The sequence below is a fragment of the Mesocricetus auratus genome, unplaced genomic scaffold, assembly GCF_017639785.1.
Source record: "Mesocricetus auratus isolate SY011 unplaced genomic scaffold, BCM_Maur_2.0 Super-Scaffold_100006, whole genome shotgun sequence".
In the NCBI taxonomy this organism is placed as follows: domain Eukaryota; kingdom Metazoa; phylum Chordata; class Mammalia; order Rodentia; family Cricetidae; genus Mesocricetus; species Mesocricetus auratus.
The window spans coordinates 17,296,933-17,322,595 of NW_024429190.1; the positions used below are offsets into that span (position 1 = coordinate 17,296,933).

At 48.7% G+C, this 25,663-nt stretch overlaps 1 protein-coding gene across 5 annotated transcripts in view; it reads left to right on the forward strand.

Moving 5' to 3' along the window:
• The window catches only part of CUNH4orf50 (chromosome unknown C4orf50 homolog), an 86,706-nt gene extending 64,222 nt beyond the window's left edge, over nucleotides 1-22,484 (forward strand). For all 5 annotated transcript variants that reach the window (XR_005877712.1, XM_040746997.1, XM_040747000.1 and 2 more), the window contains one exon: nucleotides 15,232-22,484. Coding sequence is in view for 4 of the 5 variants with exons in the window: in XM_040747000.1 (XP_040602934.1) it covers nucleotides 15,232-15,292 (61 nt within the window). In the remaining variant the exon portion in view is untranslated. The remainder of the gene's footprint in view (nucleotides 1-15,231) is intronic.
• The last annotated feature ends 3,179 nt before the right edge of the window (nucleotides 22,485-25,663 follow it).

The window sequence follows — 25,663 nt, forward strand, 5'->3', positions numbered from 1 at the left end:
TTCAGTTTTTATGTTTATTTTGTTCTCCTAAGACAGACTTTCACTTAGTAGTCCAGGACAGCCTTGAAGTCATGGCAATGCTCCTGCCCCAGCTCACCCAGGGCTGGGATTACAGATGTAATGGACTACCATTACATGGCTGAATAATATTTATGGGTAGATCATGGCTCAGTGAACATTTGAGTTCTTTCCATGTTTGGCAGTTTAAGCTACCAGACTAACCAAATTTATGAAGACACATAAAGGGAACATACTTTGGATATTCACAGTCATCACTATTGATTCACACATGACTCAACCTCTTCCATGGCCAGGGATCCCAGGGGGTAGTGGCCCCTAGACCCCTTGCTGCACAGTCACAGCCTTCCATGTGGGGTCTCCATGTCTGTCCTCATGCTAAGGGCTCTCCCTACAGCTGGTCTCTTTGTCTCTTTCCTGCTTCCTACAACTTCCACACCAGCTTCTGTGCCTCTATAACTCTAGGTGGTCCCTGCTTCCCAAGACCAAGGTGGTCCTGTCCTCACCCTATACCCGGTGTTTCTGCTGCCAGACACGGCTCCAGAGTGAGAGATCACTCTGTTTATCTCTGACTGAAGGCCCTCTGCCTTAAACATTTGTAAGGGGCAGGTTGCCATAGAAACCCACTTTTAAGATGATGAGACACAGTCAGCCTTCAATTAACAGAGCCCAAACTTGGTATAGTGGCACGTGCCTGGACTCCTAGAACTCAGGTCATGGAGGTGAGTGCAACAGAAGTTCAAAACTATCTTAGCTAAGTAAGGAGGCCAAGGCCAGTCTGGACTTGTGAGCCAAATGAACTCAGGTGCCAGTGACCAGGGCTGCCCCTCCCTACCGTGCCACTCTCCCCAGTCTTGGACTGAGTCTGTATCTCCAGCTGTATCACAAGCTGAATGGCCACTGCTTCCTAGACAAGCTACAAGGTTCCCCATCCCTCCATACCCCGTCCCTCCATACATGAGAGCTAGAAGACCATCACACCTCTGATTCACTCTACCTGATCAAACTTCTAGAAGCCTCTGCTCGGCTGCTCTGCCTTCTGCTCCTGCTTCCTGGGAGTTTCCTTCCTTCCCTTAGCTTTGAAGTTCCCACTGGGAACCTCTTCCACTTCACCCACCCCATGCCTGACTTCTCTGGCTGCTTTGCTAAGCTCACCACATACTCACATTTAAGCACCTTACTGCTGAACTGCATCCCCAGCCATGTTTTTTCTTTTAGGCAGGGTCTTAGTTAACTCAGGCTGGACTTGAGCTCATTATCTTCCTGTCATACCTCCCACTCCTACACCAGTAGCTGGAATTGTAGACCTATGCCACAAAGCCTTGGTTAAAACTGCTTTCTGTAGGTTTAGTAGACTGTTCCCTTCCCTGCCTTCCATCCCCATGTGGCAGCTCCTGTTAGCAAGAGAGTGGAGACCCAGAATCCCATCATCACTAGCCTCTGATTTCCACTGTGTTCTTCTTACTCTCTTGTTCCAATGACCCTAAGGTGTTGAGGCAGGCAGCTGAGCAGGGCGTGTCATCTCCAAGGCAGAACTCCAGGGCTGCATGACTTGTAGTTGGTTCAGCGGCCCTGCTTTTGGGCCCCAGCCCTGGACCACTGGCTCTTGTAGTTTGTTAGAAGCTCACAACTTTGCTTTACAAGTAACCATAACCCCAGTTGGTGAGTTCTGTCTCAGGCTGGACCCAGGGTGGAGGTGGAGTCTTTTTTTTTTTTTTTTTTTTTTTTGGTTTTTATGAGACAGGGTTTCTCTGTATTGTTTTGGAGGCTGTCGGTCTAGCCCAGCCTCAAACTCACAGAGATCCACCTGCCTCTGCCTCCCGAGTGCTGGGATTAAAGGCATGCACCACCACCGCCCGGCCGGAGGTGGAGCCTTACGACAGAACTCACTCCCAGCTTCCAAGGCCCCTACCTCAGGATCACACTACACTACCCAGAGCTTGTTTCTTCACTGGCCTGCTCAGACTGTGGCTCCATCTCCAGGTTGGACCTGGCCCAGTTATGCTCCTCCTCCTTCACCCAGCCTTCTGCCCCAGGGCGGTTCCACAAACCTCTCCATCCACTTCTGGCTCTCTGCCCTTCTTTCCTTGTTAGCAGTGAATAGTATGATAGGACATGCCAAGTGCCAGGCTCTGTGCTTGGCTCCGTTGGCATCAATTGGTGTCCTGCATCATCATTATTGTCACTGCCCCTGTGACCTCTTAGAGTCAGACACACCCAGGGTTGAGTCCCAGCACCCCTTTCCTTTGCTATGATCGTCGAGTGAGATGCATACCTTTCGTGAACATCCGATTCTCATCCAGAGTTAGTAGTTATGGAATTCCTTGCATTGCTGCTTGGCTGTGAAAAAAAAAACAGCAGTCTGAAAAAAAACCCAGCAGCCTGTGTAAGGGTTCCAGTACTTAGAGGCCAGAGATGCCAGGCCTAGCCCTCACTGCAACAGGCAATGCCCTGGCTACCATCCAGAAAGCAGCTTGTTCACAGTTTCCCACATACAGAACTCCATGAGTTCCCAGGGAGATAATGCGTGCAAAGTGGTTTGTAGATGCTCAAGTACTCTTAAATGTTTATGATGATTATTGCTAATTAAAATTTAGGACAGCCTGGAGAGAGGCAGGAGGGAGCTACAGATCTGCATGCCTCCTCCCGAGGGCCTGTTAGAGACTTGAATGAGAAACCTGCATGTGTGAAGAGAGCTTGTGAATGACTCCCGGGTCCTTGTCCTGCATCCTCACCCATCCTTGGAATGTGTGATGAGTGGTCACTCTGGGCACTTCCTTATTTCCCAGCTTATCCTCAGTGTCAGGGCCTGCCAAGTGGAGGTCCTGAGCTAACAATGACAGCTGCCCCTCCAGTAGGGTTAGAGAGATGGGAGTATTACTAACCCATGGAGCATCTCTATGGGTCTTTGAAAGGGAGCATAGAGTTAGTCTTTGATTCTTTCCTGGCAATTTTTCAGAGCATCAATTCTTGGGAAATCGGTGATCAGAGGGTCCTTGTTGCCCGTATCGGTGTTGGTCTCTAATAGTCTGGGTATCTTCGTTGGCTCCTGCTGATACTCTGGGGTCTGAGAGCCTTGTCTCCATGGACCTGTCTTCTTCTGGAGCCATGGATCTGAGGTGGGCTAGATGCCCTATCATCTTCCATGTTTGACTTTTTTCTGTTTTCTGATACCCCTTATGGCCAAAAGCTGGTAAGCTGGGGAGGAGACTCAGTTGCCACTGCTTGCAGATGCTTGGTTTCCATAGGGAGACCTTTTGAGTAGGGCCAAAGAGATGCTGTCGTTCAGATTAGACAGGAGCTGAGGCCCTGTCTCCAGGCCCCCTCAGCTCTACTGTCCCTTTTCCTTTCCTCACAGCTCCTGCAGTCATCACAGTGATGGCTTTTTCTGGGACATGGAGAACATGTTTGTCCCAGTGGGGCTCAGTGGGAAGTGCTGTCCAAGAAGCCCCAAGCCTCGAAGCCTTGAGTAAACCTGTGGCATCTGGGGTCTGTTTTCCCACCCAGGCAGGGCATGTGGTCTGGTCCAGTGATTCTCAGCCCTGGTTGCACAGGAGGAAGGTGGGGACTTCATCAGATAGCATATCTGAGTCCCTGAGGACACTCTGTCCACCTGGCCTGCAAAGATATGGTTGGCACTTTCAGAAACCCTCAAGCAGGAGGTGTCACCATGCTGCCAGGCATAGGGGCCTCAACAAGGCAACTGCAGAGGACTGCTATGAAGGAGGATAAATTAAATTGAAGCCACAGAGGCTGTTTATAAGTTTCTTTAGGGTACCCTCCAGGCAGTTAAGTGCCATTTCCATGAGCCAGCTGGGGTGTGTTTTTGCTCTCCTCCCCTGTCCTGCTCTCATAGCAAAGACCCCAAGGCAAACAGCACAAGTCAACCACGAATCCAGCACAGCCTGAGTTCCTTGCCTCCTTGGCACCTGCCCTGACAGAGTGGGGTCCTGGGTCCTGTGAGTTGGTCAGGAATGTGACTCAGGAGCAGAAGTACCCCATCTGTACATGTGACATGGGATCAATTGCTCAGTGTCCCACCCAGCCTTCCTGAAGTCAGAGTCCAGAGTCTGTTGGTTCCTTAATAAGCCACACTTTCCTGGATGCATAATAATTAGGCGAGGTGACCTGTGAGAGGGTACCTCCCCCTTTCACTTGTGGCTGAACTCTGGGGTCTCCTGTGCAGTCTTTCCCTGATTAACACGACTAACCATGTGGTTTCTTTCTCAAGTGCTGCCCTTTCCTCCAAAGCATCTCCCTCAGGGCCACAAATCATTTTCTTTTAGTCATCATTTGTGTCCCTGCAGCCCCAGCTCTCTGATGAATGGCTGGCGGCCTCTCTTTGCACTCTGTATGATTTTGCTGCTGCTTCTGCCCTGTTCCTGGGCTTCAGTCGGGCTGCAATGATTTATGGGAGTTGGTAGAGGCCCAGTGACTCCCAGTGACCTGTGCAAAGCAGGGCTTGTGGTGAGCGCAGTTGAAATGCTGGGATGCTCGATAATTAAATACCTTTCTGGGGCTGGGTGTATGCTTTCCAGATTCAAGAATGAAAAGCTGTAGCTCCCGGGGGAGACTGGGCTGAGGCTGCCAATGATGTGGCTCCAGCAACTCAAGGTCATTGTTCTTTCTGGATGGATGACTAACAATTTTTGTTGTTGGTGGTGACTCTCTATCTCTGGTTCTCTCCTCTGTTTCTGTCTGTCTCTGTCTCTCTCCTTTTTTTAAGTTAGGTTTTTCTGTATGTTACAGTTCAGGTTCACAGATATATTTGTGTTAAATGGGAGGTTGTTGTGAGGAGGCTGCCTGCCAGCAACTGCCAGGAAATCTCATTCCACTTCTTCTCTTCCGGTCCCTGGGGTAGAAGTAGGGGGTGCTCTCGGGGACACCTGGGTTACAGAGAAAAGGAAGATCTGGATTCCGGTGCTCATCTGCCCTCTCCCAGCTGCACGGCTCTGGGGAAGCTACCTAGTGCCTCACTTTTCATCTAGGACTCAGGGCAGAACTTAATAGGCAACACAGAATTAGAGAACTTTATGGAATAGCGTGCGGCCTCCAGCAGCACAGCCACGTGGGCGTATGTATCCCGGAAGTGCCCTTGTTTGACTCAACTTTCCTTGTCAGGCTAATTCCAGTCCTGGCCTTGTGTCTTCCAGCCTCTGGGTGAGAGGCTTTGGGACCATGCTGCACCCCCATCCAGCCTCTACTCCAGCTTTCCACTGGCTAGCCCAGCTCTCCTAGAGCCTCAGGCACCCGCCTATCCAGGAAGTAGAACATCCCAGCTGTTCTCAGTGGACTTCTCAGAGGGTCCTTGGCATCATGATCTGTTGTAACATGAGTGACTTCAACCCTTACCTGGACACTGGCTTCTCTGCCCTCTGCCTTCTGCCTCACACTTGACTCCTCCTCTTGCATCTACCTGGATGCACGTACTTGACTTTAGCCTCTGTGCCTGGAGGCTACTGTGACTACTGTGGAAGGAGGAGTTGCTTTTGTGCTGGAGAGCCATTGCCTGGAAGATGCCCAGGCCCCTCTGGTGTCTCACAGTAGCGTGTGCATCATAGGGCCCGAGGGAGGAGAGCAGAGATTGGTCCAGCTTTACTCACAGCTATGCTTTGTTCTCCATAGTGGGTGGAGCTGAGATGCTTGGCTGTGCTAAATTACATACCTCCACTCCTCTCAAGGATGATTGGTCAGCAGCCAGGAAACTGACTGACACCAAGCCAATCAGAGCTCTTGCAAGATCTGCCCTTCTCAGCTACCTAGACTCTAAACTAACTGGATCTGGGCAGGGTGTTCTGAGAGAAAAAGAGCCACAGGCCAGAGAAAGAGGGTAAAGTGGTGGGTATCTGTGGGACACAGTCTGAAAGCCTAAATCTACTCAGATCGTCCATCCTCCCCGAGGTTACCTAGTAGCCTTTTTGGAAAGGCCGGTTTGTTCCTAGGCAACTTCAGTTTGGACTCATTCATTGTATGGACATAAAACTGGTGTATCTCAGGAAAACGTATGGTTCCAGGGCTGGAGCATTCCCAGAAGATGAGTTAGTGTGGTCCAGGAGGAGCATTCGGGAAGGAGGGGAAAGAGGATGAATGGGGATTAAGGCACCTACTCAGGGCTTCTCTGGCACCTTCCTGATGCTGCCCACCACCTAGCCGCCCTCTATTTCTTAGACTCACTATTTTCAACATCTCCTGGAGTATTGTCTGATGGTTACAAGATGGCTGTTGCCGCTTCAGGCTTCACATGTCTGAATAGGAGAGGGGGAGTGCATACCTTTCCTACAAGCCCCTGGTGTTACCTTGTTTCTCATTGGCCAGGATGGCCATATACTGCTCCATGGCCTTTCCTTCCTGACAGAAGTATTTTCCTTTTCAACATCTCAGATAAGAGGCAACTGGGAAGGAAGGCTGGAAATAGCTGTGCGTTAGCACACAGACTGTCTTTTCCTGGTAGTGTAACAACGCTCAGCACTATAAAGAGGAGGGGCCTCTGAGTGGCAGAAACCGGATAGGACTAGACCTCAGGGTGTGGGGCTGGGGCACCGTGGGGAAACGACAGCCCCAGCTTAGCGGGGGCGGAGGGGGGACTGCCTCTGACTGTAGGCTGGAACCTCCAGGCTGACTATTGCCTGGAGGAGGTCAGAGTAGCCAAACTGGAAGCAGGCGAGAGGTGGTCACATGCTCAGGCTCGTTGCTGCCAACTATGGAACATAAAGTGATGGGGTGGGTGACAGACACTGTCTCAGGAGACCTCTGGAATGTGCCCTTGTGGGACTGGGAATGGTGATGTGGTACCAGTTTCTGACTTTCAATATCTCGGGTGTGACTTTTATTTGCAAACAGGCAGGTTTCAAGCTGTGTCGCTCACTCAGGTGCATAAAACAAGCTTAAGTTCCCTGCAACTAAAGTAGATCAAGAATGGATTCCTTTAGGGCTGTAGGATAGGTGGCCAGACTGTTGAACAAGTGAAAGTCATCATTGCTCATGTTCCTCTAAGTAGGTCCAGTTAAAAAACAACAAATTTAGCTGATGCTGACTTCATACAGGAGGAGAAAAAGAAAAGGAAAGCAGTAAGAAGAAAACTGAAATTCATAAAAACAAGATCACTGTTAGCTCTCTGACCTGTGTCATTTTTATCTCCATGTGTACATTTCCTTGTAATATTTATGGCCATGATCAATAAGCTGGCTTTATAAGCTGCATTTGTGGGATTTGGATCTGGTAGCCATTCTCCCCGTGGTCACTGTGGTCTTCATATGCTTTACCCTTCATGGTTGCCTAACAAAAGCTATTTTGACCTCTGTGACCCAGCATTGGGCTGTTCTTTATTCTATAATAGTAGCATGCTGGTTGTTATTAGTTTTGAATCTGCCTTTGTAGAAAGGAGCCTATTTGAAAGGTAGTCCTAAGAGACAGCCATGCCTCATGCCTATGGCTGGTTCAAAAATGTCAACCTGCAAAAGGAGTGAACTTGCAAACTCAGGGCTGGAGAAAGTCTGCTTTGTGTGTTCCCTCTTGGCAGCTGCAGGTTTGCTTACAACGTCTATGGGCGATTTATTGCCTCGTTCCTAGAGGGAATCGATCTGCTCCAGCCCTAGTGTAATGTAATGAGATTCAGAGCTCCGCCTCCAGGACAGACCCATGAATTAAAGCTGAGCTTGGAGAGCCGGAGAGTGGGAGCAGCCCCATGAATCTTGCTATTGATACACAGATTAGGGCACGCTGAGAAAAAGAACACTTTGTCTTTATCTTCTCAGTGTCTCAGAGGCTGGAGAGCGGTTCGCCTGGTTCATAGCCTGAGATCTTTCCACTGTACACCAGTGTGTCAGCCCCCAAGACCCGAGAATAGTCACTGCAGGGTTACACTGCTCACAGAATCGAGCCTCAGTCCCTGTACCAGGGAGTCCCAGCTCAGATTCCAGTTCAATCACTCACAGAGACCCCGGAGAGTCAGTTACTTCCATTAGCCTTGTGGGTAGGAATTATCACCCTCCATTTGCAGATAGGGAAACTGAGGGAGAGTATGCCTCTGGAACCTGCCTAAGGTCCTAGGGGTAATAAACCTGGAGTTCTTTATCTTCAATTCTTCATAATGTCAGGGAAGAGGTGGCTTTGGGGGTGGGGTGGCAGAAGACTCCCTGTGAGCACACTTTTCATATTGAAACCAAGCCAAGTCCCCACCATCCTTCCTAAGAAACCCACATCCCTGTAGCCTGGGGACCCCATCTCATTTAGACTGTCCAGTCTCAGGCTATCTCAAGCTGCTTACCTTGCGTTCCCCACTCATCTAAATTGGAAGATTGGAAGCCCTCATAAAGGCTTTCTGCTGCTGCTCCTGCCTTCTGCCTGACCCTGGTGCTCCCTATGTGCCACTCCTCCTCTGGGGAGCCATGAGTAATAGCCTGCTTTCTCAGGCTGCTGTCTCTGTCTCTGTGTCTGTGATGTTCCCCTTGGCTGATTAAAACTCCCGCGCACTTTACCGTCATGCCTCTGATATAAGGGCACGTGTATTTTTTCTTTTTGGAAATTTGGAAAAGTTATAATAAAATACCATTTGTGCTGTTCTTCATAGAGATACATCTGATGCAGCTATAAAAATATTTTGCTCAAGACAGCTCCTCCCTATCAACTTTTGAAAAATTGGTTCCCCTCTTTTGTTCATTCCTGCACTCATTCATTCTCTTACACATATAGTCTCTCCTACTACATGTACGCATGAACACATATGCATACCCAGAGGGGTGTTTCGGTAGCTCTGTGTGTGTGTGTGTGTGTGTGTGTGTGTGTCTTACCAACCCTCCAATCATGTGGTTGGCTCAGCATCAGCAGTGATTTCAGCTTTAGGTCAGACCTCACCTGAAGTCAGTTAGCTGTGCCAGCTCCCACTCTGGTTCTATTCTGTGCCCTGCCAGGGTCCAAGAGCAGCAAGTGGTCCACGATCTGCTGACCCTGTAGCAAGTGGTCCATGATCTGCTGACCCTGTAGCAAGTGGTCCAAGATCTGCTGACCCTGTAGCAGGTGGAATGGATCACCTGGGTGAGCGAGCAGGCAAAGGCACCCTATTTGATGCTCTGTCCTTATTTGGAGGAAACACAAGACAGCCAGAGCTCATCATGGTGTCCATAGAATGCCCTTTCTCTGTAAATGGTCCCCACGTGGCATGTGGAATAGTCTCTCCAGGCCTTCACAGGTACCTTAACACACCTGGTCTCCTAACAGTGAGAGGTGGCCAATGGGGCAACTTCTTTGATACAGGTGGTAAATTGCCCATCAAGATAGGAAGGTTTGAGCAACCATACTTCATAGATGTTCCAGCCAGCAGGTGCTTGCTGTAAGAAGTAAATGGTGATGGTGCATTTTCAGCATGGGGTGTGCTTAGTCACAGCTAAGTAGGAGGTGCTGCATCCCTCCCTCTGTGTCTTGGATTGGAAAGGTACAACTGGCTGAGCCCAGGATCAGAGAAGTCTTGAGCCCCACATTATTCGTAAGATGAGACTGTGTTCTGAGCCAGTTGAATGGAGAATCTGGGAACCAGGCAAGTCCTGCCTATGAGAGGAAAGGGCAAGAATTTCTTGAGATGGGGCTTTAAAAAGAAACAAAAAGCAAAACACTGTTTCACACCAAATCAGCATGAGGGTCATTCTTTGCCCTTTTTTTTCTATACTGGTGTCCCTTTCTACAGAATTGTATGTTAACACCTGCTTGGTTTTCAATAGTCTCTTGCATTTGTTATCATCTTATACCCAACATGGCTTTGAGAAAGGCCAGTAGACTCCCCAAGCTCAGCAGATAGGAGAGGGAGAATCCCACAGTTCTGCAGGGCTGCCTGTTGCCGAAAGAGGACTGTGTTTGGGTGGTGCCAGACATCAACTGACCAGTCAAGAGCAGCTTACAGGGATGGACTTTATTTTGATTCCTCTTGACCCCCAAAAGAGCTTCCTGTCCATGGTTGGGTACATAGAGGTGTGAATGCAACCCAACTCTTATTCTAATGGGGGAAATAATAGGTCATTTATTCTGAGCCAAATTCAGGTTGCCCCAGATAATGCATTTCTCCATGGAAGCAGTTTTGTGAGCTTTTATGGTCACAGAAAAAAAAGAAATTCACAAGTCAAAGCATCAAATACATTGGTAGAAGCGATGGGTACACTGGTTACAGCCAGGCAGGGCAGTCTCTGCTGTAGGTTTCCCATGCTATCTGATGACAGTGGTCTTAGCTTAGGTATCCCAAAAGGTTTTCCCTGATGGTCACAAGGATGTTAGGTCAGACATAGAGGTGACAAAGAATGACATGGCTTTTGTCTGTGTTCTTTCAGGTCACAGGAATTCTGGATAAATGTGGTCTAGAAGTAAGGTGGAGAAAACGTTGTCTAGAGAATCAGAAAGTGATTTTGAGTTTGGCTACCATTCTGGGGCCTCTTGTTCTTGGGGTACCTGTTTCCTGGACTACCTATATACAGAGGATTCTTGGCACTCCCATAGTAAGAACTAGTCTGTTCATTCAAACACTGAGATTCACACCAACCCTGTTTGCAGCTCAGTGCAGACCAGGAACATGCCGATGCTTGAATAGAGGAAGTAGTGACCCAATGCAGTAGATGGAATACAGACTTAATGTTTTTGGTCTTGTATTTTAGACTTGGAATCATGAATCTTATGTTTAATTTCCATCATTTGGCAGAAAAAATGCTGACTGTTGCCCAAGGAAATGTCTTTAAACCTGCTACCTCAGAGGGGAGTCTCATATTAAGATGATCTAGGCCCCTTCAAGCTTCTAGTGTCACCACTTCCTGGATTTAGGAGCTGGCTGTATGGTCAAAAGTGGGGATAAAGACATATGTGCATCTTAGGAACCAATAAGAATCTGTGTGGTAACTGTCCAAGGTGAGACCAGTCCAGTCAGATTCCTGCAGTCCAAGCTTCTGGGATGGCATGTTTTGACCTTCTATTCCTCCATCCTGAGACACTGAGCTGACTCCTACATAGTGGGTTCCTAGGGCAGGGGCCTTTTCAGTGTTCCCACATAATCCTCCTTGAACTCCAGGCTCCCCACTTCCATGTCCCCATCACGGTCACTATGGAGGTTGGTGCCCCTCTGTTCTTGAAGCTGCAAGCACCAATCCCCAGCATGCAACTGTGTGCAGACTCCAAGCTGAGCCAAGCATTTAATGACCAAGCTGGAGCTGGCATTCAGGGGAATACTGGAAGGACTGGTGGAGATGAATAACCTAGGCAAACACAGAAGAGAGCGCAGCTGAGACTCCAGTCCACCTAGCTTGCTCATGCCCACCCTCTGCGTACCTATGGTGGCCCCAGCCATAGTGGTCAGCGGGGAGTTCAGGCCTGACATGGAAGGGCTCAAGCTGTGAGGAACAGTTAGGAGAGGCAGGCAGGGCCAGATATCATGGGATAGTTTGTATGTCTTGTGAGGAGCTTGGCTGGTTCCTCAGAGCAGTGCAGCGAGAGACAAAGTGGTTTGAGGCAAGGGGATGACATCATCCTCTTTCTAGGAATTCTGGCTGCTGCATGGAGTAGGGAGGGACAAGCCTGGGAGCAAGAGCCTGCCAGGAAGCTGTGCCCTGGCAGGAAGTGGTGGTGACTGGGCTGGGGTTGGCAGTGTGGAAGAGAAAGGTGGGACAGAGTCCCCAAATCTGTATTTCTGGGTACCTTCCTTCTTTTCTTTTTCTTTTTCTTCTTCCCTCTCTCCCTCCTCCCCTCCATCCCTCCTTTCCTTTTCTTCTTCCCTCCTTCCTTCCTTTACTTATCCCCCTCTTCCTCTCTGCCTGCCTGACTTCCTTCCTTCCTTTCTCTTTCTCTCTTTCCTTTCCCTCCCTCTCTCCCTCCCTCCCTTCCTTCCCTTTCTCCTTCCTTCCTTCCTTCCTTCCTCCCTTCCTCCCTTCCTTATGTTTCCTTTCCTTTCATTGCTTTTGAGACAAGATCTCAGAATGGCCTGGAACCCACCATTTAGCCCAAGCTACCCTTGAACTCATGGCATTCCTCCTGCCTCACCCTCTGAAGTGCTGGGATTCCAGATGTGAGCTCCTGGCTGCTTTTCACCTGTCTGCAGCTCACATCTGCTGGGGTTTTCATTTGAAAATCCTGGTGAGAGAGGCCTCCCTGCATGTCCCCATTGAGATTCATGACCTTGTGGTCTGGTGGAGCAAATAGTGTCAAGGGCAGGCACATCTCTTGTCAGGCTGTGTTTTCTTGGGAAGGAGCTGTCTTCACAAGGGTCTGGCCCTAAGTAGGGCATAGACTGCTGTCCCCATTTTTGGCCTCATTTCCTGGTACCCCAGGGCTTCTCCCTCCCCATCATGTGGTTGCCGTCCTGCCTGAGACTCCACCATGGTCTGCTCACACACTTGTTCCTTTTTTGATGATGCTATATGAGGCTGAAACCTGATCTCATGTTCAAGCATGGGGTGCTGTCTTGCTGTATAGAGTTGTCATATCTCAAAGTTTGGTAGAACCTCAGACATCCCTGGATCAGTGTTTCCCCCAAAGCAGGAGTCCTCTGGACACTCACAGCCACCCTGTAGGATGCTGTCTCCTTTTCACACACCTGCTGTCTCAGTGGCCCTTCCTGGTCCCCCTCTCGCTACCCCCTTATCTTCCTAAGCCTTCACTTAGTCGTGGCAGTTTACGTGGCCAGTGACCCTCAAGGACAAAGGTATCTGGGTATCTCAGCACTGACCGGGGCCTCAGCGCGTAGTGGGTATTTAATAAGGAACGTATGAATGGGGGGGGAGGGAATGAATGAGGGAGTGAGTAGGTAAAAGAGTGAGTGTGGGAGTGAGAGAGAAAGCTAGTGGGAACAGGCCAGCCAGTAGGGAAGTGGTCAGCTCTCACTGTTCAAAGTCCTGGGCCCTCGTGGGAGAAATGTCCTGTTGTCCATGTCTGAGCTTGTTGCCTCTTCCTACAGGCCCTTGTCACATAGTGGGGCCACAGATCCTTCTCTCTGTCCTTCAGGTGCCAATTCTACTCCACCTGAGGGCCTTTGCACTCTGATGCCTAGAACCTTCGGCCTTGTTTCTCTCCATGGCCAGGTCTCTTTTGTCATCGGGATTTCAACTCAAACGTCACTGCCTCAGACCTCTACTGACCATCAAGACTCCTTTCCCCACAGCCTTTATCTCTCTGCTGAATTCTGGGTGATTTCCTCACATCTGCGTTTCAGTTCACTACATCTCTCTTTATCTTTATTTACCTGCTGTTTAACCTGAGAGAGGTGTTATATAAGTTATTCTAACTTTTTTTTTCTTTACAGGGGTGTGTGCATGTGTATGTGTAAGCTGTCTCACACTCATGCATGTGTGTGTATGCACATGTACGCACTCACACACAATGACTGGCATGACCATTCTCATTTTAACATTCATTCTGGAATCCATTTTTCTCTTAAAACTGAACCTGTGAACATCCCGCATGAACTTTGGAGGTGACCCTATGGTCTTCATTAATCTTAGGACAGTCATGCATATTTCTCGGTGAATACAAGATCAATGTGAGAATTTAAGCATTGATATGTGATGGGGTGATGCTGTCTTGAGCTTAATGTCACTCAGCTCCTTCTAGGGACAATGTTCTGTGCTTTGAATGGAACCCAGCTCAATGCAGTGATACCCAGGTACCAGGTGCTGAGGCTATGAGGTACAGAATGTTCGAGCAGGAAGGAGGGTGGGGCCCTCTGAACACACAGACTTCTGGGATCTACCCCATGGACAAAGGCCACAGGGCTGTGAATACCTCTAGGACCCAAACACTTCTGAAGCTGCCCAGAGATATGATGGGAAGAGAACTCTGGCTCCAGAGATCCCACAAGGTCAAGGATTTGTACTGAGTTTATTTTTGTCTCACTCCCCACCCCCAACATGTGATCTAGTGCACAGGAAGAAAGCTATAAATACATTTTGAAAAGCAAAGCAGTCTACAACCACCTACACACACACACACACACACACGACAGAGACAGAGACAGAGAGACAGAGAGAAAGAGACAGAGTCAGACACAGAGAGACAGAGAGAGAGAACAATGAGATCTTCACCACAGGAGGACTGGGGCACTGGGATGATGCGGGGGTGGCAGTCTTGTGAGAGATGGAGCACAGACTGTGTGTTGCTGCTGTATAACTCCACAGACCCTCAGCTTCACAACAAAGCTGACCTTGGTGACATCAGCTGTGGGGATGGCTGTTAAATTGTGCAGGGATGCTCTTCTCTGCTAGGGTATCATTCTCAGGGGTCTCCCTCTGGGATGTCACACTGCCTAGATATTTGAGTGAATCTGTCAGCTTCCCTTTGGGCTCCTCTTGGCAAGCTGTGTTTCCAGCCTGCACTTCCCAAACCCCACCCAGTCTCCTGCCTCTTGTGTGTTCTCTGCCTAGAAAACCCCCATGGGTCTCTGATATCTGCCCAGATATCACCATCTTCAGGCGATCTCCCATCCCCTTTCTTATCTCTCATTCCTCTCTGAATTCTCATCATGCCCAGGCCTGTGCTGGAACTCCCTTGACACCCTTCCCTCCTCCTTCCTCTGTTCTCACCATACTGACTTCTCTCCACAGGACCCTTGCACAGACTACCTGGCAGCCTCTTCTCATTCATGTTCCTACTCTGCTACCTCCAAAGTTCCTTCCTGGTGCCGGTGGTAACTGGCCTGTTTCAGTTACAGCTGAGATGGACACACCTCTCACTGTCTCCTCTAGCTCACTGGAACCACCGCAGGGCAGTCTGTAATCCCATGAGCCTGGCACCAAGCCTGGCAGAGACTAGGGTCTGGTAACTCTGCCGACAGAGCAGTAAATACACCCCTGAGACTCTGTTTCTCTCTTCCTTCGGGCAGCTCTCGAAACTTCGTTGGGCCATTGGCCACCATGAGGGCCTCAAGAACACTAGAAAGCCTGTGTGTACCAGACATGGTCACATGACACTTCCATATGGTACCCATGGCTCACAGACACCCCACTAACGAGGTTGCTCTCTGGAAACGCTAAGTAGTGTCTTTTCCTAGTGGGAGCAGCTAGAGTTGTCCTGCAGGCCGTGCGTGTGTGTGTGTGTGTGTGTGTGTGTGTGTGTGTGTGTGTGTGTGTGTGTGTGTGCAGATACAGGGAAAGCTCCCTGCAGCCTGAAGACTGGCCCCTCTGGACAGCTCTCTTCAGTAGCCACATGGGTAGCCTCTTCCTTCAGAGACTCATCTCCCTGCTTTCCCTGTTACAGGAAAGAAGACAGCACCGTTAGGCACATCATGCCGGCAAAGATGAATGGCTATCCCAGATGAATGGAGCAGAGGTGGCCCTGTGATTTATGGTCCTTTCAAGAGCTGCGTTACAAGCCACAACACCACCCCCTACCCCAGTCATCACGAGGGGATGTTTCTGTCTGCACAAGACCAGTGAGAGCCCCAGAATTGGCATGGAGCAATGACAGGATCCTGGGATTTGGAGTTCCCAGGCTGCCTGTGTCACTTGCACAGATGACTTAACTTTTTGAATGTCTCCATCTTAGACTGTTTGGGAGTCTTTCTGTCTGACAGCCATGTATGATGGTACCATAGCTAGCAAGTTATTCTGACATTTTGGGTGGTGGCTCATGTTTCTGAGCATGTTGGTATTTGTGAACTGTCTCCTGCTCCCCCTCCCTGCTACACCCCATCGAAGCACACACAGTATCACTGATGTCTCTTCTGCCTGCAGTGGGTGACAAAGCCTGAAGGGGATGGTTTTACATTGACCATGGTGATGATCAGGACATCACGGAGGTTCTATAGAGTCCCAGGCTGAATGGTGGTCTCACCTGTACTGGGAATTGTCTAGAGAGAGCCCCCCAGCTATCATCAGGTTCTCAAAGGAAACAGACATAGTGTCAAGCAGTGCTAGGGAGAGAACTCTACAGGGAATCCAGACATCTTACTGCTCCTGCCTTGCTGGTGACCCTTGGGCTATTCCTTGACCCTTAAGGGCCTTGGGTCCTCTCTTGTGTGTAGATGCACTCATGCTTTCTGGTTCACTGGCAGCTGTGACACTTCCCAGTCCACAGTCCATCCTGGCATCATGAGCTCCTATTGCTGGTTTCTCCAGAGGAGCAGGCCCTGGATCTTGAGAAGGCTCCAGGTAGTCTCACTGCTTCCTGAAGGAGAGAAGTGAGCTGCTTATACAAACATGAGGCACTTCTAACAACTGTGTCCTCTACTTGCCCCCTAAGTCGTCACAGCATCCCAAGCAAGCAACCCATACCAATGACTTGTCCCATTTTTGTGTTCTTATGCAGGAACTTAGCTTCCTTAAAGGGGTGGGACATTGCCCTTTAAGATGAAGGGTGATGGGACTGGCTGGTTTTGGCATATGGGTATCCAACAGGACCACTTGAGACCTAAGCACCCTCAGAAGATACTGGAAAACCAAGATTCTTCATGGATAATCCTGCAGGAGTAGGCTTCCTAGCCTTGCTGATGGTGTCCAAGAAGATGGTAGATGTGTAGATTCTCATCAGGGATATCTTTGGTTTGGGAAGAACCTGGGCCTTTGTCAGTGAGGGAGGAATGATAGACAGGTTCCATAACCTATGTGCTCAAGCATACAGAATCTAGCCCATAGCAGACACACAGGCTACCCTTGGAGGGTCTGGCAAAACAAACCTGTCTTTGTGACTTGTGGTTTTGATTAGGCAGAAGGTACAGAGTATAAACGTAGTGTCCTGACCATCTCAACCATCCAGTTCTCTGCATTGAGCACATCCACACACTCAGTGTCTGCAGCCATCACCTCTACCATCTCCAGAGCTCCTTTGTCTTCTCAACTGAAACCCTATGTCCATTACACACTAGCTCCTCTTCCACTTTGTCCAGACCCTGAGAAGCCCCGACTCCATGTCTCTCTTGTCTGATTGCTCTGGAGACCTCATATAACATGCGGCCTGTGACTAGCTTCTTGGGTTCCATATGACATCTTCAGAGTCTATCCATGCTAAATTATGCATCAGAATGCTCTTTTATAAAGCCAATACTGCGTGTATTGGCTACATTGTTTGTCCTATCACCCAGCAGTGACACTTGGATCTCTGCTAGCTTTTGAATGTGGTGGTGAATGATGTTGCTATGAAGGTGAGCACACAAATTTGCTGAACACACACACACACACACACACACACACACACACACACTTAAAACCTAAGGCATTTCCTAGAAAGTTAGGGCATTTGGGCTCTCCAGCAGATTGTGGGATCTGGCCACTTTTCTCCCCCAACCCCTTGTCTTCTTGGCCACCTTGGGAGCTGTGTGAGATTGCTCTGCTGTTTTCCAGGGGCAAGCACCTGTCCTGGTGCCTCTGGAATAGGCTGTTTTCCTTAACCCACTCCAAAGGCCAGCTGGCCTCCACCTTACTGTGATTTGGTGACACTCTCTCAGCATTGTACTGTGGCTGTGGAGATATTCAAAAGGGTCAGAGCCTCAGTGTATGCCCCAGGTGGGGAGTGATGCCACCATGCTCCCTGGGACAGACTGAACGCTATACTGCCCACTGCCCCCCCCAGGGAGAAGCCCTGAGTTACCTGAGTCTCAGTTTTGTCTCGTGGAGGACCATTGGAGAAAGAGTCCTTTCTCTGGCATCCCAGAAGAGCAACAACAGAGAATGGAGTGTTCAGTGACTGGAGTGCACTTGGAAAGTGCTAATAGCAGCTCAGGCCAAGCCTGGAGGCTGAGTGTGCATGGAGGGGACTCCTTCCCTGGGCTGTAAAGTGGAAAAGGAGGCTTGTACACCCTAGGGCTATTCCCAGGACCCAGGAGGCCTGTGGGAAATGAACTTGGCATATACCATGTACTCCATAATTGTTGCTTTCCAGTCAGTGGGGCCTCTCAATCACTTTCCCCAGAAGAGCCATAAAATCTAGGGAGCACCCTGGCTTTGGATTTGCCTGCCTGATTTCAAACCAGCCTCTAGTGGGCATATTCCTAGTCATCTGCATAATCCTCCCAGTACCAGGAGGATAGAATTAGAAGATACTGGGATTCATAATTCAAGATCAGCAAAGCCTGTGCAGGGTTGCATAGTGAGACCCTCTCTCTACAGTTCTCCAGATAGTTCTTCCACCAGCAGAAGGGCACAGGTGGCCTTCTAGTTCCTATTGGCTCATTCTAGAATTTGACTTATTGTTTTCCAGATTTGTTTATTCATTCCACCAATAGCATTGACTAAGAGACAGGCTAACCCATGGGTTCCTGCAGCAGGAGTCCACTGTGGCCAGCTGTCAGTGGCTCTGTGGAATTCTCCTTTTGAATAGTTTCTCTCCCTGGCTTTGCCTTCAAGGTACATCCACAGCTGGATGGGGACTTCTTGTCTTCCTGGACCAAGTTCTAGGTGCTCTGCTTGTCCTAGTGTCCCACTGGTCTCTCTTCCCATTCAACACTGATGCTGTTACTTCCTCCTTTCCAAAGCCTGGATGGAGACATATGAAGCACCCCTAACTCAAGGCATCCTTGAACCACACATGGGAGATCCTTTGAGATCAGACATGGACCCAGCGGAACCCAGCTTCTTCTCCTTTGGTCTTTGCATGAGATGGGACACAGATGGAAAAGCCTTTTGTCAATTTACATTTTGTGGAAATAGACCAGATTGGTGCTGCTTGACTTTCATGTGCTAGCTAGAAGACAGAGACCACCTGGCATAGAAGGGACAAAAGGATTTAAAGCCAGAGCATCAAGGCTGCAGTGAGCAGTCTGAAGCTCTGACACAGGAGACACCCCCTACTCTACTTCCAATCTGGGTCCTAACACCTGCACCCGCACCAGCATCTGCCTGGGGGCACCAGTAAACAGACTGGGTAGGGAAGCACTTTGCAGACTTGAGCACAATACAGACATTATGCTGAGGTCATTACTTTGGTATGCATTCATGGTGTACCTACTGTGTGCCTTGTGAACAATATGAACTGTCTGCCTTGAGATGATTTGGAAAATGTCCCTGGACTGAGAAGGATTGCCTGTCAGATGGCTGTACTACACATTCATAGATCATGACTAACAACAGCCAGAGAGTTGGCATGGCAACGTTTTCCCCTGAACTGCGAGGCAGTATGCTTAAAATAGGTACACTGGAGGTGTGGCAGCAGCCGAGACGGATAGTTCTGCAGCCTGAAATGGGTGGTTAGCTCAAGGCGGCCATGTCCTTGTCCTTCCCCAGCAGGTCAGCAGTGCAGGGACTGAGAGGGTACACCCAGGAGCATCCACTGTGGAAGCTGGAGAAAGACTAGGACTCACTATGTACACCCTTCCTTCCTGAAGCCAAGAGAACTTAAAGTGGGACATCCTTGGCCAAAGGGCCCCAGATGGGACTGAGCCTGGTTCTGATCTCTTGTGGATTACTGCCCAGCAGTTCCATAGTGCAGCTGATTCTGACTGAGGCTGCAGTTCATTTTCTGGTGGGTTTCAATGTGAATGGCATCATTTAACACAGAGTCTGAGTTTGAGTCCTCCTTCCCTGTGGAATTCATGTGTGGGGTCCTCCTTGCCAATCCTAGAGTCCTGAAATGGCTTGGGACTCTTACTTTATGTCTGGACTTTTATTACTGAGGTTTGAATCAGCTTTTTACTACTTTCTCAATGTTCAGACCAGCAGAACTGATGAGAAGTTCATGAATCATGGTGTTGAAGATGCAGCTCTGCTGGTATAGTACTTGGCTAGTGTCTGTGAGGCCCTGGATCCCATCTCCAGCACCATGTACACTGGCTGTGCTGGTGAACTACTGTGATCCTAACATTCTGGAGGATGGGGCAGGAGGATCAGAAGTTCAACTTACCTTCAGCTACATAGCAAGTTTGAGGCCAGCCTGAGATACACAGATATTCAAAAACAAAACAAAACAAACCATGAATTGAATTGAGCAGGGTGTGTTGTTACATGCCTGTAATCCTAGCACCTAGCACTTGGTAGAAGATAGGACGATCCAGAGTTCAAGGCTAACATGGGCTATGTGAAACTGTCTTATCAAAATGTTCATGAAGCAATCTGTGATGAGTGAGTCTGTTTCCTCATCACTGCAGAGGATGGGGGCCCCACACTCCCTTTGCTCAGCAGATGATTGAGTGAGGTTTATAACTTTAGAGGTTGTTTCTCTTGGAAGCTCTGAGCTGCTTGAAAGAGATTCATGGCTCTTGTTCATTTCCAAGGGGAGGGTCTGGAAAGTGAAACTTTGCTTCTTTCCTACTTTGCTTCTTCATTCCATCCTTCCTTCCTCTTTCCCCCCTCTCTCTTTCCTTTTGTGTGTGGCTGAGGTGGGTTGAGACAGTCTCATGGCTGTATGTAGTTCAGACTGGTTTTGAACTCCTGATTCCTCTGCTTCTGCCTCCCAAGTACTAGGATTACTGACATGCACCACCCCTGGCTTAGAAAGTGAAACTTTTCAAGGCCTCGACTTGTGAGAACAGCACACTGACATCTTTCAGATGCTCCATGTGTTCTCCTTGCTGAGACAGTGGGGGCTGGGCTCTCCTGCAGAGGCTGTCCTGGGTGGGGCCTGGGCAGGGATGCAGCTGAGGAGATAACCATCCAGTTTCAGACTATTGTATTTAAGTTTACTCTCCTCTGGGAAAGAACTGTGCAGGTAGCAAGTTCCTACCTTTGGAATATTTCTGATCCCAAGACAGTTTGGTAACTTGGTTGTTGGGGCTCTTTTGAGCCTCAGTGTGTCTTGTGAAGTCAGAGTACACAGTGAGAGATGGCTTTCAGTTCCCTGTGACAAATCCTAACGATGGGGCCTCGGTGACCAATAATTGCAAAATGACCTGAAAATCCAGGGAATAAATGTACCTCTGGCAAATCTGCCAATTGCTCAATACACAGCAGTGGATTTTTCTTCTTCATTGGTGGCACTGACCAAATGTACCCCTGCTCATCTTTGGCATAAATAATTTGAGATTCTCTGGTGCCTTATAGAAGCAGAGAAGGGAAAACCCCAGAGGTTTGCTGACACATTTAGCTCCCTTCTCCTTGTAATGGAAAGTTCTAGAAAAAGTTCATTCGTACCTTGGACCCAAAGCCATTTGGACTCAGTCAGTGTTTCTTTGTTTCATCTAATCTTCACTCATGCTCTGATTTCTTAAATCAGATTGTGGGTCTGGCTGCCCCACATTCTGACTTTGGCATCATGGAAATACTGAACCAAGACACAAGAATAAGGATTTCTTCAAAAGCATGATTTGGTGGTTATTTCTATGGCAAAGGGTGGCCTGATGGTGTCTTTTATATGATGAGCAAAAGGGAAGCAAAGAGTGGATGAGATGTCAAACATGGCTGAAAACTTGATTTCACTTCCGCATCACTTTGATTTCCAAATGCAGTAATGTAATGCAGCGTTTGTAAATGTGGCCCTGGAAGTGGTGGGGGAACTGGAAGCCTGGTCAAGTATAATTCTTACTTAGAGTCTCCACTGGGGCAAGTCCAAGGCCAGCAGGGGTGGGAGGGTAAGTGAGAGGCCAGATGCACACCTTGGGCTTGAACTCTGGCAGGGCCGCCAACCAGCTATGCAAGCTCAGACTGGCTCTCTCAGCCTCTCCAGGGCAATAGTGAGAGGCTGTGAGGGTTAGTACGAGCTTCTGAAAACACACAAGGAATGTTGAGGAACGCCAGGGACTCTCCTGAAAGCAAGCTGCATGCCGACATTGAGCAAGGCAGAGCACAGGCTGCCCTCTTGAGTTGGGGTCTAATGCTTCTGTTTCCCCCAACCAGCTTTTCAGTGAGGGGAGGGTGTAGGAATCACTGTCTGGGGTGCTGAAGAGAGTACCTGACTTTCTCAGTCCTTTGGGGTGGGAACTGGGAGGGAGCAGAAATCACAGGACTGCTGGGAAGCACAAATTCACTTGAGCACTTGAACAATGTTCCAACCAGGTCGAGGGTGCACAACAACCTTGCAGCCCACTGCTGGGATCGAAAAGGACTCTCCCACAGCCGTGTTACCAAACCCAAGGTCAAAACTGTGGCAGGCCCACCACGTCCCTCTCCCAGTGAGCCACTCTGGTCCACAGGGGCCTGGCCCAGTGACATGTGGAGCCCTCTCCTGTTGGGTGCTATCCAGCAGGACCTTCACTGAGTGATTAGCAGTGGCTGTCCCATAGCAGCCTGCCTCAGCGTGGTGAGCAGAGTGATTGCTGTTTGTCAACCCTTCTCACCACCACTCAGACCTGTGTAACTCAGGCTCAGTTGCCCCGTCAGGATTTCTAATGACAATTCTGTCCTGTGTAAATTTGAGCAGGCTGTTCTCTTGTTATGAAGAAGTATTTTTCTATGTTAGTGAAATGTATACTTTGTGTAATTTTGTACATTAAAACATATGCTTTTTCATAATTAGAGTTTATTATTTCCTTTTAGTGTTTGATGATGGGTTCATTACTGATTGTTGGAAGGCCTGGCCTAATGTAAAAAGGCAGTAAGTGCAGGAATCTCCTTTTCCTGGTGGAGAATAAACTATTGTGAATCTAATCTACTCAGTACATTTACTACCATGTTAATGTCTTATGGCCAAGAGACTATGGGTAGCACATCTGCATTTATTTACATACTCAAGGTCCTCCTGCCTCTACTTCCTGAGTGCTGAGATTACTGGTCTGATACCCCACCCCACAGCATTCACGTATTCTCTAGCTCTGGCACCCAGAGTCTGAAGTGGGTCTCAACATCAAAGTGTCAGCCGAATGCATTTCTTTCAGAGTCCAGAGAAGAATTCATCTTCCTGTGTTTGCCTGCATCTAGAGGCTACCTGCCTATCTTGGCTTGTGGTTCCTCAAGCATCTTCTGGGGCAGGACTGTAGCATGCACTCTCCCTGCTTCTGTTGTTACATTGCCATCTCACTCTGTCCCTCGTCCTCTTGTTCATATTTGCCATTTAGATAGCATCACCCAGATATTCTACCACAGTCTCTCCAGCTACAGATATTTAGTTTAAGCATACCCCAAATCCTCATTTGGCATGTGGGTTAACACATAGGCCCCAGAGGTTGTATGAGCATCACTGAATATGTTTCTTCTATGCAGTGCATTCTGGGTGGGAGTCGCAGAAAGAGCAGGCATTTAGTACTCTGGATCTGGCCTGGCTATATTTCTCCTAGAGTCACACTGGCCTGTCTGTATGTCCCTGGCACACTGCAGGAAGTTTCCCTAACTGAACTTCTCACGTCTCAAATGAGCACATGACTTTGCCTAGAAGACTTACAAGGAGCAGTATACCCAAAATTGCAATTCCATTCACTGTGCAGCTCAGGCTGGCCTGAAACTTATTATGTAGACTAGGATGGCCTCAAGCCCACAGAGATCCAGCTGTCTCTGCCTCCCTAGTGCTGGGATTAAAGGTGTGTGCTACTATGCCCAACAAAATATTCTTTGGATGAGTTGTACTTTTTCATATTTGTTTTGTGTAAACAGAATACTTGGAGTTGGGCTTGTTCTCTCTGTTACTCTCTTGATATGTCTCTCTCTGCCAGTGCCCTGGAAGGCTTCACAGACTCTAGGGTGAGCCTGAGGCTGGTCTTCACACATTTGTGGTGTAGTTTATTTAGGACAACTTTTTCCTTGGAGGACTAAGAGGTCACTGTGTACCATAGGATGGACTTGATCCAGTATCCTGGATGTCATCTGTGGGTGTCTGCCAGCCATGATCTCTGGCTCCCTGACAGCTACTGGTACATTTTTAGCTCAGTTCCTCCGATTCTCTGCTCCACTTACCTTACTGCCTTTGATTGGAGAGATGGTATGGGAAGGCCTCAAACAAGCCTGACTAGAGGGTGTCCCAACTTATTTCCTTCCTGGAGAATATGGGTGATAGGTTTACAGTGTGGCCTCATCAGCAGTACAACAGCCTGAAGCCAGAGGCAGCAAGGCAGCAAGGCTGCCATTGGCATGGCCAGATGAGCCAATGGTGTGTAAGGTAGAGCATTTACCAGAACACAAAGCATGGACAATGCACAGTATTGGATGTTCCCCTCTGCAAGGAGGAAGGAATGATGACTGGTCCAGACAGTGACCACACAACGGTGCCCCAAAGCTGTGTGATTGCTGCCCAAGGTTACACTTAGGACAAGTACTTCTGACTGTACACCCCTCACTTCTTTTTCTTTTCCCATGGGGACCACCTACATCAGACATTTTGGGGGAGAGAAAGGGCTGATGGTTAGAATGCAGCCTCAGCAGGAGACTACATTTTACATCCCACAGTCTCCTTGCCATCTGTGCCTCTAGGGAGAGGATTTACTCTCTCAGCCACATTTTCCTAATCTGGAAAATGAGGCTAAAATAGTACCTTCTAGCTTGTGGGGGTGGGGGTGCATGCAAAGCATTCCTGTTGGTATGGTGCCCCGGGCAGGGGTAAACACTTGGTAAGTGGAAACTGATTTTCCTTGCTTCTGCCTAAACATGGTGCTTCCTCACACAGCACCTTCTAGCTTCACAAACTGGCAGGCTCTTTCTCATGAGGAAGTAGACTTTCTTTTCTTTCTTAAAAATCTATTTATTCTTTTTTAAAAATTTATCATTTGTATGTGTGTGAATCTTCATGAGTTTATGAGAGCAGAGAGGCCAAAAGAGGCACAGGAATTTATGAGTTTCCGTGTCAGTGTTAGGAACAAGCAAGAGCAGTAAGAGTTCTTAACTGCTGAGTCCTGTCCTCCAGACCCTTCCTTTCTTCCCTTTAAAAGATTTATTTTAGTTTTACTTGTGTTTATGTATCTGTGTGATGTGTGATGTGTGTGTCTGTGTGTGTATATGTCTCTGTGTATATGTGTCTCTGTGTGTGTTTGTGGATGCCACAGAGGTCAGAAATGGATGGTGTAGGATCTCGTGGGACTGTAGTTACAGGCAGCTGTGAGCCTCTTGACATGGGTGCTGAGAACTCAGGTTCTCTGCAAAGGTTGTAGGTGCTTTTAATTTCTAAGCCATCTCTCAAGAACTGGTATCTTCTTAAAAAGCAATAAGATTTCCATCACCATCAGCAAAGCTAGAGAGATAGTGTCCCTAAGATGTTGACTGCAGAATAGACAGTTACTGAGGGCAAGGACTTTATACTTTCCTGTGTCCTCAGCATTAGTCCCTGTCAAGTATGAGTGAGGGAAGGAAGGAACTTTTCAAGCGCCCACTGACCTGGGATGATCATTAAGTCCCAGGAAGACTGTTGCTTCTCCTGTTTCCTCAATCCCACAGCTGAAGGGTCCTACTTGTAGCACTGAATGTCTTGCTCCAGGTGTCAAAGGAGACACCAGGTGTTAGCTGATGTAGACCTTATTGATAGAGTCTTCAGGTTCTTATCCCAACAGCCATGTTTACTGTCCTGTCCTTTTGGGGTTCTCCAAAGTTGTTCACAGAGGCCTGTGAACTTTGTTGGGGGTGCTGAAGGGACAGCTCCCTGCTCAGGGAAGCCAGCCAAAGGACAGATGCTGAATAGGGCTTCCTACTGCTTTGCCCCAATCCTGACTGCCAGTTTGGACTTGTCTGCCTAGGGGGCTGGCAGCTTGCAAGCTTTCCATCCAGAAAGCACAGCTGAGATTCCCGGGTCCCCAGGGACTAGATAATCATGAACAAACGAGGAGACTCTGACTTTTGCCTGACCTCTGAGAAGGGGAAACCCTAAGTCTTCATACTTTTTGGTTAGAGAAGCCCCCAAATCTCCAGGC